Raw genomic sequence first — 16,425 nt, forward strand, 5'->3', positions numbered from 1 at the left:
TTATAGAGTGGCTAATTTCTTAGTCTTGATGATGAAATTATTGAGGAATATGCTGATTGGCCCAGCTTGGCTCAGGTATTCTTCTGGGGCCAATTAGCAGGGAGAAAGGGATGAAATTCTGCTGGGAAATAAAGCAGCTCCCACTCTGGCCCCATGGCTGGAGTTGGAGGGTGGGTAATCCCATTAACTGCCACCTCCTACCCCTTGAGAACAGGTCAGCATTGGTGCATCTGGGGGAAGTCATTGCTTTAAGGACAGCTGCTCAGGCTCTCCTGGGTCTTATTTAGAAAGGACATTAAGCAGGGCTCCTCTTGGCCTGTGCCTGAGGAGTGATCAGCAGTGTCTTTATGATTGTCTCTGAAAAAAGCAAAGGCTACACTTCACTGAAAAGTTCAGAGCCTTTTATAAGCCTAAACTGTGGCAGAGTTGACCCCAACCTATTTCTGAGAGAGAAGACTACCATTTTAGCATCTGTCGTAGGTCCTGGGATGTCAGCAAACTATGAGTAGCTGAATAGTTTGGGAGTTGTTGGAAAACTTCAATTTTCAAACATGCATCCTAAATGGCTGAATTTGAAAACCATCTCTCTAGGGGTGAAGTGACCATGGTGAGTCTGTTCTAAGCCAAAAGAGTCAGGCAAGCTGTTTATTCATTGTAATAGTGCAGAGATATGAACATCCCACATACCTGTGTGGAAAGGACTACCGCTCCAACAAAAATCCTTATAATAGTAAAATAATGTGAAGGATACACTTCCATGTCCAAAGAGTGCATTTCATGGAAGAAGAAGTTGAAACTAGAAAGAAGATTGGAGATTGGAGGGACTATTATTAATATAGAAATACCAGAGGGTTCTAGAATCCTGGAAATATCTCCTCCTTGGGTATTGTGCTTGAGGTGTTTAAATGATCAGGGAAGGACCTGTTGGTGCTTTGGAATCTGGCCAATAGTATTTGACAACAAGTTGCACCTTTAAAAGAGCTTTTAAAGAACAAGCATAAATAGTAAGTAAGTGGAGCTGTGTCCAGTAAGGCAGCCTGTGTCAATGTTTTGTTCCATGTTTTCATAACTCTACATATTATGTAAACTATGAATGCTTATTGTAAACTATGTATGCTTTTAAAAAAGAGACTTGGGATGCTATGGCCTAAACATGGACGCCTGAGGCATTTCTGGATCCCAGAGCCTAAACATGGATGCCTGAGGAATTTCCGGACCTGGGGGCTTAAACATGGACGTGCACCCGAAGAACTTCCGGATCCGGGGGCCTAAACATGGACACCTGAGGAACTTCCAGATCCTAGAGCCTAAACATGGATGTCCACCTGAGGCACTTCCGGATGCTAAGGCCTAAACATGGACCTGCGCCCAAGGAACTTCCAGGTGCTACGACCTAAACATGGATATGCGCCTGAGGAACCTCCGGATCCAGGGGCCTAAATATGGACGTGCACCCATGGAACTTCCGGATCCTGGGGCTTAAATATGGACGTGTGCCTGAGGTCCGGGAGCCTAAACATGGATCCCTGAGGAACTTCCGGATCCCAGGACCTAAACATGAACGTGTCCCTGGAACTTCTGGGTCCTTGTGCCTATAAAGGGCAGGGCATGACACTCAGAAGAGATGTGGCCCATGAAGGGGAGCTGAGTATGGGGCCTGTTGGGGGGCAGACTGAGCTGTCGCACCCTGAACTTGAATGTGATGGTGGCCTCACTTCCCGGCCTTCCCCTGGGTGTCACTTCCTCCCCTTCCAGGGGATGCCGGGGAGGAAGTGAGACCAGGGGCAGAGGCCAGGCCCTGAGGAGGGACACCGTCTTTCTCCTTGCTTAGCCAGGCGCCCGGCCTGGCTGGGGACAGGGATGTCTTGTGACACTGGCTGCCTCCTGCATCCCTGCCCCAGGACCTCAGGGACCACAGGCGGGGACAGTTGTTGATTCTCCCCTGGCCGCTGACCCTCAGCCCCGGGGTCTGCCCAGGGAGAGCTCTGTCTCCCAGAGGGTCAGGGGGCCCCTGTGACCTGCTGCTCCTTACCCACCGTCATCCTGGGCAAGCACAGGTCAGGACACCAGACGCTACTGAGAGTGACATCTCCTAGATGTGCGGCTGGGGACTTTGCCTCTGTCCCCAGGCCTCGGACACTGGATGATCCCCCCAGAGACAGAAAATAACCCCACACTGCCCAAGACTTATTTTTAAGCTTTGGATTCTGAAATTTCCTGCTGCCACCTTCTTTGTGAAGCCAGTTTTTCAACAGAGACAATATTCCAGGGGAAAAAACAAAACAAAACATGGAGTCAATCAAACCAAGCTGACACATCTGGTCCTCCAAGAGAAATCTGGATTGGAAGGAGAACAGCCATTTTCAACTGAAGAAATAATGAAGTTCCCTTGTCCTTATTTTGTGTAAGCAAAATAAGTAATCTGATGTTAACTCATCAAATTATTTTTGATGAGTGGTTGGCTCATAGGAAAACTGATTCTGTTTTATGGAATGAAGTGTTACCTGATTTTAAAATTTAAAATGAAGCCAATTAGGATTGTTAAATTACACTGTCATAATTCTGTTCTTTGATAGCAGAAATAAATAAACCTTTAAAAAAAATGAGACTTGTTTGTATTTTGTTTGTCCAGATTTGGTGACTGACCATAGATCACTTATTATCTAACTGCCTTTTTTCAAGGCCTGTTAGTAGAAAATGAAACTCCCTGACGATGTGCATGATAACATGATCTCTAAAATGCCAAGTTCTATTGCAGTGACAGCATCATTCTCAGGGGCCTGGAAGACTCTGATGTCTATAGGGTTGGAATTATGAGTTTGTCAGTAGGATCTATGGCACTGAGGCAAAACAGGAAGTTGATCAAGGCTCTTCCAAGGATAACATCTGTTTTTACTGTTGTGAAATAGCATAAAGAATATGGGATTTTAGACTGATGGCTGAACATTTCTCACCATCTCCCCCACCAATGGGATACTTAAGAATGATGATGAGCTTGGTGAGCATAATGACAAAATTTAATCTCCCAGTCTCTGGGAACAGTGGTGCACACCTGCAAACCTAGCAACTCAGGAGACTGAGGCAGGAGGATGACAAGTTTGAGGCCAGCCTCAGCAACTTAGTGAGAACCTGTCTCAAAATAAAAAGTTAAAACGACTGGGGATGTAGCTCAGTGGTAAAGTGCCTCTGGGTTCAGTCCCCAGTACCCACCCCCCAGAAAAAATACAATCATAAAATTCAGGTGGACAAATAAAATCAAGATCGGGAATCAGATATCTCAATTACTAAGGTTCTCTGCTTTTAAATTGATCACTGTGGATAAAATGAACACTGGGTCCACAGAGAAGAAAGAAATTTTAATTTCAGTTACAGTATAAAGAGAAGGGTCTTTTATAACTAAATAGAGGCATCTGTTTTGTTTAAATTAAGGGTCTGTAAGTACCAGCCAGGGACATAGTTGACAGCCATTCTATAATAGAGTTGTAAATCATGGGGATGGTTAAGGAAGCAAGAAACACCACATTCTTGCTTTGTTCAACCAATTAAGCAATAAGCCATCTGGGTCCTATTGTTAATTACTACCAAATACAACTTACACAATTGAATTCAACCTTTTATTTAATTATATTAATTTATCCCAGCAACTTCAAATACCCACAATGACAACAATAAGATTCTTTAAAAAAATAGATGTCTTATTTAATTTTTATTCTTAAACCGTTAATACCCTTTACAAGGTTGCCATCTGACAATTTTTAGCTCCATCTCAGCCTTAGGATGTTAGGGGAAATGGTTTTAAATAGAGACAGGTCTGAAGCAAGAAGACAGTGGTTAAAATCTCTTCTCTAGAAAGGTGATGTGTCTAATGCTGTTCAGTAGTAGTGTTTGTGATGATGAAATGTTCTATATCTGTGATTTCCAATAGCCATTAGCCATGTGTGGTTCTTGAGCTCTTGAAATGTGGCCAGTACATCAAGGAATTTTTTTAAAATTTTGTCTAATTTTAATGGATTTCCATTAAATGCACCATATTTGGCTAGCGTCTACCGTATTAGCACAGGTCTAAGATGCATTCTAAGGATGGAGAAATGCAGTGGGCCATTGACTTGGCAGGCAGAGAATGAATATATAGTTATAATAGGTATTATTTGGAAACATTTCCTACCTAGTTTTTCTTATTTGACACATCCCAAAGGATCTTTAAGGGAAGGTTTCTAAGCTTACCATGTGGAAAGCTAGCTCCATCTGGGAGAGAAATGCACATAAATGGTGCTTTCTCAAATAGCAGAACTAACCCCACTTAGTAACTCTTACAGCCAAACTAGGTCACAGCAAGGAAAACTATTTCTCCTTTGTTAGCCTTATCTCTGCTCTAATTAAAGTGTATTGTCCCCAAACTTTTGAAAATTCAACCCACAAACACATTTAAGGGTCCCAGCAAATACTAGGGTCTCAGAGGTGGCCCTGTCAGATCTCACAGACATTAACACCCAGCACTGTTTGTAAGAATTTTGTAAGCATCTTGTAAGAATTTTGACTCAGACTCTCACATTTCCCTTCCAAGGAGTTTTGCCCCTTTGCAAAGTTCATTGTTTCTTGTGAGGTCAATACAAATCCCATAGCAGGGCATCAGGGAAATTTACCAAATGAAAACACGTTTGTTATGAGAATGCTCAGTCTGTGCTGATCCTTCTAACATAAAATGACTAAAGTGAAATCTATTGCAACTGTAATCTGGTGGTGGTGAATCAAGCTAGAGAAGAGTTAGTGCAGGTGAATGGAGGTAGAAGATTTCAAGAAAATTCCCATTAAAATGAAAATATTTTATCCCAGGTATGCTGATTCTTTTCAACTGATTAAATTGAGCTGGAGAGTGGAGCCAAACCTCCTTTCCTTCTTCTCTCCAACCCTACTCTCCTTCTCCCTGTGCCTTTCCTTCCTTCTGAGCTGTGGCTCAACCAATGAACATGCCTATAAACCTAATCAAAGTTTTTGGACTGTCAGAAAATTATAGCCTCTTGCTCTTTCACTTTTTATATTTGGCCACACAGATAATCCAAGGTAATACTACTTGAAGACGACCAAGAAATTGACCCATTGGATTGATGTACCCAACACTGCCAGACATACATTGCCCAGGTCTTTCCCAGTCAGGGATAAAAGCAAAAAGCAATTGTTATGTATGAAGAAGAAGAAGGAGAAGGAGAAGGAGAAGGAGAAGGAGAAGGAGAAGAAGAAGAAGGAGAAGAAGGAGAAGAAGGGGGAGGGGGAGGGGGAGGAATCTTCTGTAATATACGTTGATCATCTCCAGTGATGAAGACAATGAATCCACTCTTTCTTTTTTAAAAACAGCCAGCAGTCAATGAAATAAGGGGTGAAAAGAAGGGGCTTCTGATATTGATTCACAAAACTTTCTCTCCTGCATCAGAAGCACAAGTACAAAAGAATCTGCTTTATGATATAAACATACTCCTTTAGTTCCTTTGGGGCAGAACTGTGACTTGCCCATGTTCTCTTGCTTTCCGGCATTCATCGTTCATCCACAGGGTGGATGTGGTCAAATCGCCACAGCTGGCTGACTTTTCCATCACACTGACGCAAGTACAAATCTTTATTGTTTTGCTGAACCACAGCTTCCATGCATTTCCCAGAAAGAATGTGGACAATCATTCCATTCTGAAAAGAGAAAAGAAAGAAGAAAACTCAGTTCCCCACAAAAAACAGCAAAGAAAGACTCTTTAAAGTTTTGTGCTGATCATTAAGAGAATGATAAAGGTGGTATGAATTGGCCTGTAAAGGAACAGTAGCAATTTTTGGTTAATATAAAATATAATTTAGGTAGTCCTAGAATTTTGATGTCATTCAAAGCCTTGAGGGAATCATTAATCCAATTATCTTTATTATTGTTGTACTATTGTGCCATTTCTTAGAAAGACAGGTATGATAATTCCAGGGACTAGAGCATGTTCAGTATTTATTCTTGTATTTGGGATATGCATTATCATCGTATCTATAAATTTCTGCTTTCAAAAAAGCATTGGTTCAATGGGCTGAGGCTGGGGCTCACAAGTAGTAGAGCACTTGCTTAGCATGCGTGAGGCACTGGGTTTGATCCTCAGAACCACATAAAAACAAATAAATAAAATAAAGTTATTGTGTCCACTTACAGCTAAAAAAATTAAAAAAAAAAAAAAAGGTAGAATCAATTCTACCCTGTTAATGCTGCAATTCAGGGCTGCGGCCACAAGGTTACAGTAGAGAGAAAGACTTCAAGGATGCACCAAAAGCCTAAACCAGTCATGCTCAGGAATTGCTCCCTAATCAAAATCTGCCAGCTTTCATGTATGAACATGTAACAACAAATCCCATCATTATGTACAACCATAATGCACCAATAAAAAATGTAGAAAGAAAAAAATCCACCAGATTTAATATTGAATCTAACATCCCCTGTTCAAGAAATATCTGATTTCCTTTTTTAAAATATTTTTTTAGTTGTAGATGGACACAATATCTTTACTTTATTTATATTTTTATGTGGTGCTGAGGATTGAACCCAGTGCTTCATGCATGCGAGGCAAGCACTCTGCCAATAAGCTACAACCCCAACCCAAAATCTGACTTCTTTATGAAATTACAAAAGCTTTCAGCAATGCTGAAAATGCCTGTTTATTTATTTATGAGATAGTCTAGTGGTTTTTAGTTCATTCACAAAGTTGTTCAACCATCACCCTGATTCCAGAATATTTTAACCACTACTCAAAGAAATCTATTACCCATGAACTAATTACTCCCCATTTTTACCTCCTCATAGCCACTGAAAATCACTAATCTATACAATAGGTGTGTATTCACACTTTATTCATTCATGTATGGACATGTGGGTTACTTCCAGCTCTTGGCAATTATAAATAATGTCATATTCCTTTTTCTAACTAAATGATAATACCTTTTTAAGGTTGATTTCTTAATGTTTGAAATATGCTTGGCAAGTCTTGCTAATATTTTACCTACTTTATTTTTTTATTTTTTTAATTTTGGGGGGGTACTCGGGATTGAACTCAGGGGTGCTCGACCACTGAACCACATCCCCAGATTATTTTGTATTTTATTTAGAGACAGGGTCTCACCGAGTTGCTGAGCGCCTTGCTTTTGCTGAGGCTGGCTTTGAACTCGAGATCCTCCTGCCTCAGCTTCCTGAGCTGCTGGGATTTACAGGCATGCGCCACTGCGCCCAGCTATTTTACTTAAAATATAAAATATATAATACTTTAAAATGCTGTTTCTAAAATGTTTCTTATTCACAGGACTTGCTTAGAATGATCTTTTATGATCATCCATGAAGGACCTTAACTTGAATTCTATGACTTCTCTGCACATGTGTAGGCCCCTTAGTCCTGGGTTCACTTGTCACCAAAGCCCCAGGAGTTTTGTTCTCAGCTGCTTATTGTGAGTCCAGCTTAAATTTTCCATTATGTGGTTTGCTTCTTTTCACAGCCTGCTTTGATAGTACTAGCACATAAGAGTTGTTTGGTTATTTTATCCTCTTTACTCCCAAGTGGAAGTTAAAGAAAAGAAATACTAAAAATATGCAGATTTGTTGATATATTAATATTCTAAATCAATTCAGAAAGGATTTAAAGTGGAGAAAAAGCTGTATGTGAACACTTATTGTGGATACCATCACCTTCTCTCTCAATCTGACATCTGGGACTTGCTTATTCTCTGTTAAGTACTTACTTTCCCTATTTCCTCGTAATTGATAAATAACCTCTTGATGGATCTAGAACTTCATAACCTTTTGATGGATCTAGAACTTCATAACCTCTTAATGGATCTAGAACTTCATAACCTCTTGATGGATCTAGAATTTCATAACCTCTTGAAGGTCTAGAATTTCTTTCACCAAAGATCACAGAAGTCAAAATTTTGCCCAAGGATGAAATGCTTATAATGAAATTTACATTAAAATGAAGAAAGGGATGTTTATACATCTATGTCTATACTATTTTTTAAGTGAGAGAGGGACTTTTCCTAGTTCCCAAACTACACTTCCAAGGTGGTTGACAATTTCTCCACTATTGTACTTGTGACCTGAGCTAATAAACTTTTAAAAAAGGGCTGATTCTTCTCTCCCCCCTTAATCAAGGCAGGGCTATAAGGAGATGGGGCAAAATAGTTCATTTAGTGATGCTGGTTGTACATTTCAATAGTACCCTTCCCTGATGAGTTGCCTTTACCTCCCTCAGAGGCCTTATGGAAAACCTGACCTCTTGGAAGAGCCTGGGAAGTGCTGACTGGGAGTTCTTTCCCACCAGCAGCACTGCTGAACTTTCCCAAATGCGTTGCTCACCTCCTGGAAGTCCCAGTGCTGCTGGTGGATGGCAGAGCCATCCTCTGTGCAGTTCTGAAGAATCACCTGCTCTCGCCTGACATCGAAGCACAGGTGCTGTGGGCTGCCAGCGCGGATCTCTTTCCTGCTGGTGTGCTCCAGGTGCTGGGACAGAGGGAATGGTTGTCAGCACAGCCGGCAAGAGACTCTTTCAGAGATGGAGATGAAGCAAAGAGAACTCACAATAGAACAGGCATATAGGGGCCATCCTTGGATTCTACTGGGGTCTGCAGGACTGTATCTCATGGTCAAGTCCACAAGGCTGCAAGCCCAGCCTGACCTCTGAAGTCCCCCATTCAGGCTGCTCTCCTGTTCATATTTCCACATTGGCATGTTTCTCCATTGTTCTGTTTACTATATCATAGGTAAAGCAATAAAGAATGCTGTGTGTTTTGTGAGTGTGCTGTTGGAAGGGCAGAGGAGGAACCTCTCTGATGCCCAAGTTGACCTCTTTCTGGAGAGGATTTACCTGCTCCTGAAACTCTGCTGTTGATGATATCTGCTGACTCACTCGTAGGTAGGACTACCCTCCCTGTCTTGTAGTAGTGGGTTGTTTATACACTTGCAGAGGGGCTCTAACTTTGTAGACTAAGCCTGTGTAGACTAATTGAAAGACATGACCTGACAAAACCATTTTCTGTTTGCTCTTGCTGGATGCAACCCCCAGTGCAGTCACTGGGGTCTCGTGCTTAGAAGGGCTTAATGATCTTGGTTTAATATACTCTGCCATCACTGTCTTGAAATTCTTAATAATTATCAAATTAGAGATACCGCACTTTTGTTTTTCACTGGGCCCTGTAAATTAAGTAGCTGCTTGAGCACTCCCAGACTACACAATCAGCATAAATTTGAACACTGAACACACGTTAGAGGCAAGTTTGTGGACAATGTTTAAGAGAGAGTAATTTTTTCCTACTCAAATGCCCTATGGTGACATTTTTCTTTGCCATTTCCCTGTGTCGGGGGTAGATATTTCTACAACTTTCCAAGAACAAGTTCCTCTGTGAAGGTCAAAGCTGGCTTTATTTGGGAGTCTCATTTCCACTGTCTCATCTCCCCTGGGCTGCATGAAGGAGCTCACACCCCTGGATTTCTGAGGTTGATGAAAACCATGCCCTCCCACCTGGCAGGTGGCTCAGCCCATCCCTGTGACTCCATGTTCAGTTGCCTTTTGATTTTTATCCCTGGAGATTTTTCCTTTCTTTCTTGTCAAATCAATTACTTCTGCATGGAAAAAGGGCTTTTCATATATTTTTTAAATCCAGCATATCATATCTAAATACTTAAGAAAAGAAATTTCCACTTATTCCACTTATTCACAATATTGCTGGATCCAGAAATCCTCCCTAGATTCCTCAAAGTAAAAGCCCAGAAAAGAGCTAATCTTCTGTTTGCATGCAGGAGGCTGCATCATCAACCCCACTTTCAGACGAAGAAATCAACACTCAAAGAGGTTAACATGCCTGCCAAAAACACAAAGCTCACAAATGGGGAACTTGGATCCAAACTCAGCCATGTCTGGACAGTTGTCATCCTCATTCTTAGCTTCCTCAGTTAGCACTTTAAATTTATGTCCTCATCCCTTGTGTCTGGTGTGAATGCCTAACAGTGTGTTCTGGAAGATTGATAAAGGAAAGAGCCAGAAGAAGCCAGGTGGATCTTGAGCTTCTCCTTCCCTATATGTCCTCCAGGTCCAGGGCCTGCACTGCAAAGCCCACTCCAGACCTTCCAGATGTCCCCTCATTCACCCCAGGCTCTCAGGGCCTCAGCTGACTTGTCCAATGAATACCTCCAGAAACTGAACTATGTTGCTTGTTTTCTAGGGGATTTGGGGGTATGATAGCTTAACTCCTATCACAGCCTGAAAGCAAAGAGATTTGACTATATAGTTTGGATATGAAGTGTCCCCCAAAAGCTCCTGTTAATATAGGCACATCCAGAGGTGAGATGATTAGATTAAGATGGACCAATCAGTCCATCTTAGTTTGAATGAACTGGCTGGGTGGTTAACTATGAGCAGGTGGGGTGTGGCTGGAGGAGGTGGGCCACTGGGGGTGTGTCCTGGAAGGGTACATCTTCCCAGTGACCTCTTTGCCCTTCCCTCTTTCTACTCTCTGGTGGCCATGTCCTGAGCAGCCTCCGTCCTCCACCCCCTTCTGCCATGATGTCCTGCCTTACCTTGGGACCAAAGCAATCAAATTGGCCCACCATGAACTAAATCTCTGAAACTGTGAGCCAAAATAAAGTTTCCCTCCTCTAAGTTGTTCTTGTTGGGTAGTTCAGTCACAGTGATACAAAGCTGATTAACACACTTGGGTTATGCTTGCTAGGTTATCATCCAAGTTGTGAAAAAAAGTGGACCCATCAACCCTCAGCATCAAAGGAGGCTCTCTGTCACCTTCAGCTTTATTCTCAAAATAGAAATCTGAAGAGAATAAGAAATACCCTAAGGTACAAGGAGACCTTCCAAATGACTAAGAGGCCTACTTGGATGCTGGAGTGATCCTGCTGTGTTTAGATCCTTCCCCTGACTCAATTAACTTCTTCTGTCCTTAGACAGTTGGACCTGCCTCACCCCTGGAGGCATCTGAGTCTGCAATCCCTGAGCTAGTGATTCTATGCCTCAGCTTTCTCGTCTGCCAAGTGAGAGAGTGGGCTAAACAGCCTCCACATTTCCTTCTAACTAAGACAATGCATTCTTAGATGCCAGCTCATGTTTGTGATTATAGCTTAGGATGAGGTGGACAGAGCTATTCTGAGTCATTACTGTGGGGGACATGGGACCACAGAAAGGCGCTACTTCAGAGAGAAGTGAAGGGCATCTCAGAAAAATGGCACCCACTTGCAAGTCTTCCTTGGGCTGCTATCCATCCTAAGAAGTTTGATCACCCACCTGTTGCTGCTGGCTGTCACTGCAAGGGGCCAGCCTCATGGGACAGCCCAGGATGTCCCCTTCTGTTTGGCAGTCTGCACAGAAGCCAAATCCAGTATTGTGGAGCTGAAAGTGGACATGCACACAGAAGTGAATCCCATTGTCTGTGATTTCCATGGTAGAGATACCCTTGTCAGGCCCCACTCCTCTCCTTAATTCTCTGGGCAGAAGCTCAAGGTGCATTGTTAAAGCCACAATGTGTAAGGCCAATTCAAAGCCACTGATCCTAAGGGACACGCTTCCTGGAGGAGGCAGGCCACATTTGTCCTGGTGAGGAGACCTGGGGCAGGTTCTAGGGCAACCTAGATACTTTTCTCAGGCTGGCAAGGAGACCAGGGAGGCACTACAGATCTCTGAAGCCCTTCTGAGCTTGGGACTTCTTTCAGGGCAACAAAAGAGCATTTGAACAATGCAGTTCTTGTCTTGAGAAGCTTCCCTGTCCCTTCTCTCCTTCCCGGCTCCCCTGGGTCATGCCTTACCTTTCCAGAGAACCTGGGCCTGTGTTCAGATGGGTACATCTCAGGGTAGATGTTGGCCAGAAACCAATGGAACGTCCGACAGCCTAGTCTCCTTTGCAGCTGCAAGCGTTCAGTGCAGTCTGGCTTCTCGGCCTGGGAGAGGAGAAGGACCAGCAGGAAGATGAGGAAGATTTGTTGAACACCACAGTTTACAACATAGGGGAGGGACAGAGGTGGCTGGGAAGAAGCTGAAGGACTGGGAGGGGCCCAAGATCCCTGTTCCCAGGGCTGCCAGGCAGAGGTGGGGGTTCATGTACCTGAAGAAAAAGGTTTGGGTAGGATGAAGAGTAGGCTAGATCTTACCTAGAGAGAGCTGTGGAACCAGCATGATTGTGATATTGTTAGGGAGTAACTAGCAATGAGCAATAAAATGCAGACAAGGTCACAAGTATTCTTTAAATTATTTTGGGGTCCTTCTTTAAACTAATTTCAAAGTAGATAAGAAAGCAAAGGATGGCAGTTAATTTGTAGAAAATAAACAGAAGCAAGAGGAACTAACTGGGAAATATGTCAAAACAAAAGGATTAATGGGACTAATTCTTGACAGGGTCCATTGATGTTGATGTAAAGCTAGGAATTATGGTTATAAGTGTCTCCAATTGTCTGGGAAGGAAGATTCCTTCAGTAGCACAGGCGCACTGAGGTAACTTCTGAGCAGCTATTGACCCCAGTGCAAACATGGGATTGAATTGTAGTTGAAAGCCCATAAATAAGATGGCCATCATGACAGTTGCAGAGAGGACCAACTAAAGTAAAAAACTCCACCATCCAACATGAAGAAATTGAACACCTGATTGGCAAAGAGTACAGAAGGTGGTCCCCAGCTTTCCTGGTAAACAACAAACAGTAATAAAATTGGGGACAGCATTGTCTCCTTTGTCATTCTCTGCTTGGAGACAGCCCAGTCTCTCTCTTGAGAGTGCTTTTTTCTTAAGCCTCACTTTTCTTTTACTAGATGTTATCTTCACTTTTATTTTGAATGAAGTTCTCTTGCATAACTTTTGGTGTCTGACTTTAAATCTTCTTTTGTTGGGACACAAGAACTGAGGTTTGGAGTTTCAGCTCCCTGCTTTCCTGTGACAATATCACCCCCTTCCCACAACTTCCCAACCCTTAAGTCTATAAAGATCATAATGTCTATGACTTTTCTGTGGAAACCGGTGAACTAGTTGGGTTTTGCACCTGTGTTGGCATGGTGCAGAACCATGGGCCTCCAGGAGGCAGAAACTGGCCCAGAGACAACTGAGATGACATCAGTTGGGAAACTGTGGGATGAAGGATGAGGCGAGGCAAGTTTATTTTTCTTCCCTTGTTGGTCCACAATTTCCTCCATTAATGAATCATTTGTTAGGGCTATACTATTCCCACTCCTTGAGATTCTCCTTTATAATACAATTGTATTAGGATAGATATCTGGTCAAATCCTTCACACTAGCATAAATTAATGTTTTTGGCTATATTGATAAAATACAAAGAATACCATCCAGGAGTTTAGTTCTAAGTCCTGGATATTTTTACAGAAAAGAGAAACTCTAAGGAGAGGTTGGAATGGCCAAAGTCCAAAGAGAGAGAGACAAACAGCCATCATCATTCTTCCTTGTCAGGGGAAGAGGAAGAGCATTATCCTCATCCAAGTTCTACCTTGATGGCCCCTCATCTGACGATAAGACACAGGACCATCAGGCTGTGTGAAGTGAGCTTGGTTTGATTCTGCTTTTTTCCTTGTTAGTTCTCAGATAGAAATGTTGGGAAGAATAAGCGTCTGCCATACTGACATCCTCTTGACATATTTCTCAAAGTGTGATTCTCTAAGCACCTACATCAAGGAATGCCCAGGAGCCTGTTAAAAATATTGATTCCTTTCTCTAATTACTAGAGATGTTGAACATTTTTTTCATATGTTTGTTGATCGATTGTAAGGTTTCATCTCATGCCAGTCAGAATGGCAGTTATCAAGAATACAAACAACAATAAGTGTTGGCAAGGATGTGGGGAAAATGGCACACTCATACATTGCTGGTGGGACTGCAAATTGGTGCAACCAATCTGGAAAGCAGTAAGGAGATTCCTTAGGAAACTTGGAATGGAACCACCATTTGACCCAGCTATCCCACTCCTATGTCTATACCCAAAGAACTTAAAAACAGCGCATTACAGTGATGCAGCCATTTCAATGTTTATAGCTGCACAATTCATAATAGCTGAACTGTGGAAGCAACCTAGATGCCCTTCAATAGATGAATGAATAAAGAAACTGTGGTATTGGAATATTATTCAGCCTGAAAAGAGAATAAAATTATGGTATTTGCAGGTAAATGGATGAAGTCAGAAATTATCATACTAAGTGAAGTAAGCCAATCCCAAAAAGCCAAAGGCCAAATGTTCTCTCTGAAAAGTAGATGCTGATCCATAATGGGAGTGGGGGATGGGGAGAATGGAGGAACTTTGATTGGGCCAAGGGGAGGAAGGAAACGGGAAGGAGTATGGGGGAAAGATGGTGGAATGAGACATTACATCATTACCATAGGTATGTGAATGACTGCACATGTGGTGCGACTCTACATTGTGTACAACCAGAGAAATGAAAAGTTGTGCACCAATTTGTGTACAATGAATTGAAAAGCTTTCTGCTGTCATATATGACAGATTAGAAGTAATAAAAAGTAAATTTAAAAAAAATGTAGATTTCTACCATATTGAGACGGGGACAAAAAGACAGAGCAGGTAGGTCTTAAGTAAGAGCTGGTTCTAAAGGAGGAAACAAAATGCTAATATCTCTAGGACACTTGCCCCTCCTCTCCTGCCAAAGCTACCTGCCTCCAGAGTATTATTCCTCCCTGCAAGGAGTTGTAAGGGTAGTTGATGAAATACCTCCTGAGAGGCTCCTTTCCTGCCCATTTGGGCAGACACTGGAGAGGAACCCCTGGAAGGCTTTTTTCCCATCATTTGGTCACTAAGATAAGGGGAGCAGGAGGGTATGAGAACCACGGAACTATAAAATGTATAAAAGGGGCAGGACAGTCCCATTTCCTCAGACACCCAGCTTTGGGCCCCCTTATCTTCAGAGAAGTCTCTCTCTGTTCTATCCTTTAAATAAAACTTGCTTTCTACTCTTACCTCGGCATTTCTTCTGTATTCAATATTCAACATCTGGGGAAATGGAACTCAGCCCTGATTGAGTCTCATCACCAGCATTTCCACTCATTGCTCTTAAAATCAGCATACTATAGAGATATATGTATACTGATGGTTACAGCAGTGCAATTCACAAGTTAGGGAACCAAGCTAGGTGTCCATCAACAGATGAATGGATAGAGAAAATGTGATGTATATACATAATGGAGTTTTTCTCAGTCATTAAGAATAAAATTATGTCATTTGCTGGCAAATAGATAAAAACTCTATGTGAAATAAGCCAGACTTAGAAAATCAAAGGTCAACTGTTTTCTCTTATACGCAGAAGCGAGAGAGAGAGAGAGAGAGAGAGAGAGAACTCAATAAAAAGGAATCTCATAATAGTAGAAGGGAGAAAGGTAGAATGGAGGAAAGGGATTGAGGGATAAGAAGGAGGGAAGGGAAAGGAGAAGTACTGGGGAATGAAATTGGGCAAATTATGCCATGTGCATATACAAATACATCACAACAAACCCCACTTTTATGTATGATTATAATGCACCAATAAAAAAGAATGGAAGGGAGACCAGTAGAATCAAGGAAGGAAATCAGGGGGAGGGAAAGGGGGAGGGAAAGGAGAAGTATTGGGGGAATGAAATTGATCCAATTATGTGCATGTATGAATATGTCACAATGAATCCCACTATTATATGTAATTTTAATGGACCAATAAAACATAATAATATAAATAACAAATATTTAAGATATCTATAAGGTTAAATTGCAATATGGTATGCTTTTATTTTCTTGAATTAATTTATTGGGTATCTGTGTCTATTTTTTTTATCCAGACATAATTGATATACCATAAAATTCTCCATTTTAAAGTAGAAAAATGGATCTTTTGTAGACAGAAAAAAAAAAAAAAGTACGTTCCTAGACCCTACTTCAGAGACTGTGATTCAGTTAGTTGGACTGGGAATCTTGAAATCTATATTTTAGACCTTTCTCCTGGGCAGTCTTCTCCACAGTTTGAAAACAACTTCTCTAAGTATGGGAACTTTTGTTTATTCAGCATATTTACCCATCATTAAACCTAAGAGATCTTTTACTTTTTTCTTTAAGGAAGTATATATATGTATATATAGTTTCTTGGCATTTTTGGTGTTTATTTGAGATCTGTCCAGTCCTTCTCACGAGTGGACTTTGTCATCAAAGTAGAAATATTCCTTCATGCAAGTTTTGCCTTCGCTTTTCTAGGTGAAGAGACAAATTGGCAAGTCTGCTCAACCCATATGTGACCTCAAACACAGGGGTAAGCCAGCACTGCTTTGCCTTCTGTATAACTATACTTGAGAGAGGAGAAAGCCTCACTACTGGGGACAGTGGAGGCCCTGGCTGTCTTTTGAGTGCCCAGGATTTCTATATCTCAAAATCCATGTGACACTTTGGGAGGGCTAGAAATCTCT

The 16,425-nt window shown here is 41.9% G+C and overlaps 2 protein-coding genes across 5 annotated transcripts in view; one reads left to right on the plus strand and one right to left on the minus strand.

The window, feature by feature from the left end:
- Dph3 (diphthamide biosynthesis 3) overlaps positions 1–8,785 on the plus strand; it is a 39,854-nt gene extending 31,069 nt beyond the window's left edge. For both annotated transcript variants that reach the window (XR_007346852.1, XM_048801040.1), the window contains exon 4: positions 8,250–8,785. Coding sequence is in view for 1 of the 2 variants with exons in the window: in XM_048801040.1 (XP_048656997.1) it covers positions 8,250–8,297 (48 nt within the window). In the remaining variant the exon portion in view is untranslated. The remainder of the gene's footprint in view (positions 1–8,249) is intronic.
- Positions 3,601–16,425, minus strand: part of Galnt15 (polypeptide N-acetylgalactosaminyltransferase 15) — a 42,270-nt gene continuing 29,445 nt past the window's right edge. The window contains exons 7-10 of one of the 3 annotated variants that reach the window (XM_048801036.1): positions 11,804–11,935; positions 11,286–11,390; positions 8,354–8,540; positions 3,601–5,676 (exon numbers count right to left, since the gene is read on the minus strand). In XM_048801036.1, the coding sequence (XP_048656993.1) occupies positions 5,612–5,676; positions 8,354–8,540; positions 11,286–11,390; positions 11,804–11,935 (489 nt within the window). In that variant the 3' untranslated portion in view covers positions 3,601–5,611. Of the gene's footprint in view, positions 5,677–7,939; positions 8,541–11,285; positions 11,391–11,803; positions 11,936–16,425 lie in introns of those variants that run through there. The other 2 variants (XM_015494370.2, XM_048801035.1) reach the window with 2 other exon arrangements.

Source organism: Marmota marmota, unplaced genomic scaffold (genome assembly GCF_001458135.2).
Source record: "Marmota marmota marmota unplaced genomic scaffold, marMar, whole genome shotgun sequence".
Lineage (NCBI taxonomy): Eukaryota > Metazoa > Chordata > Mammalia > Rodentia > Sciuridae > Marmota > Marmota marmota.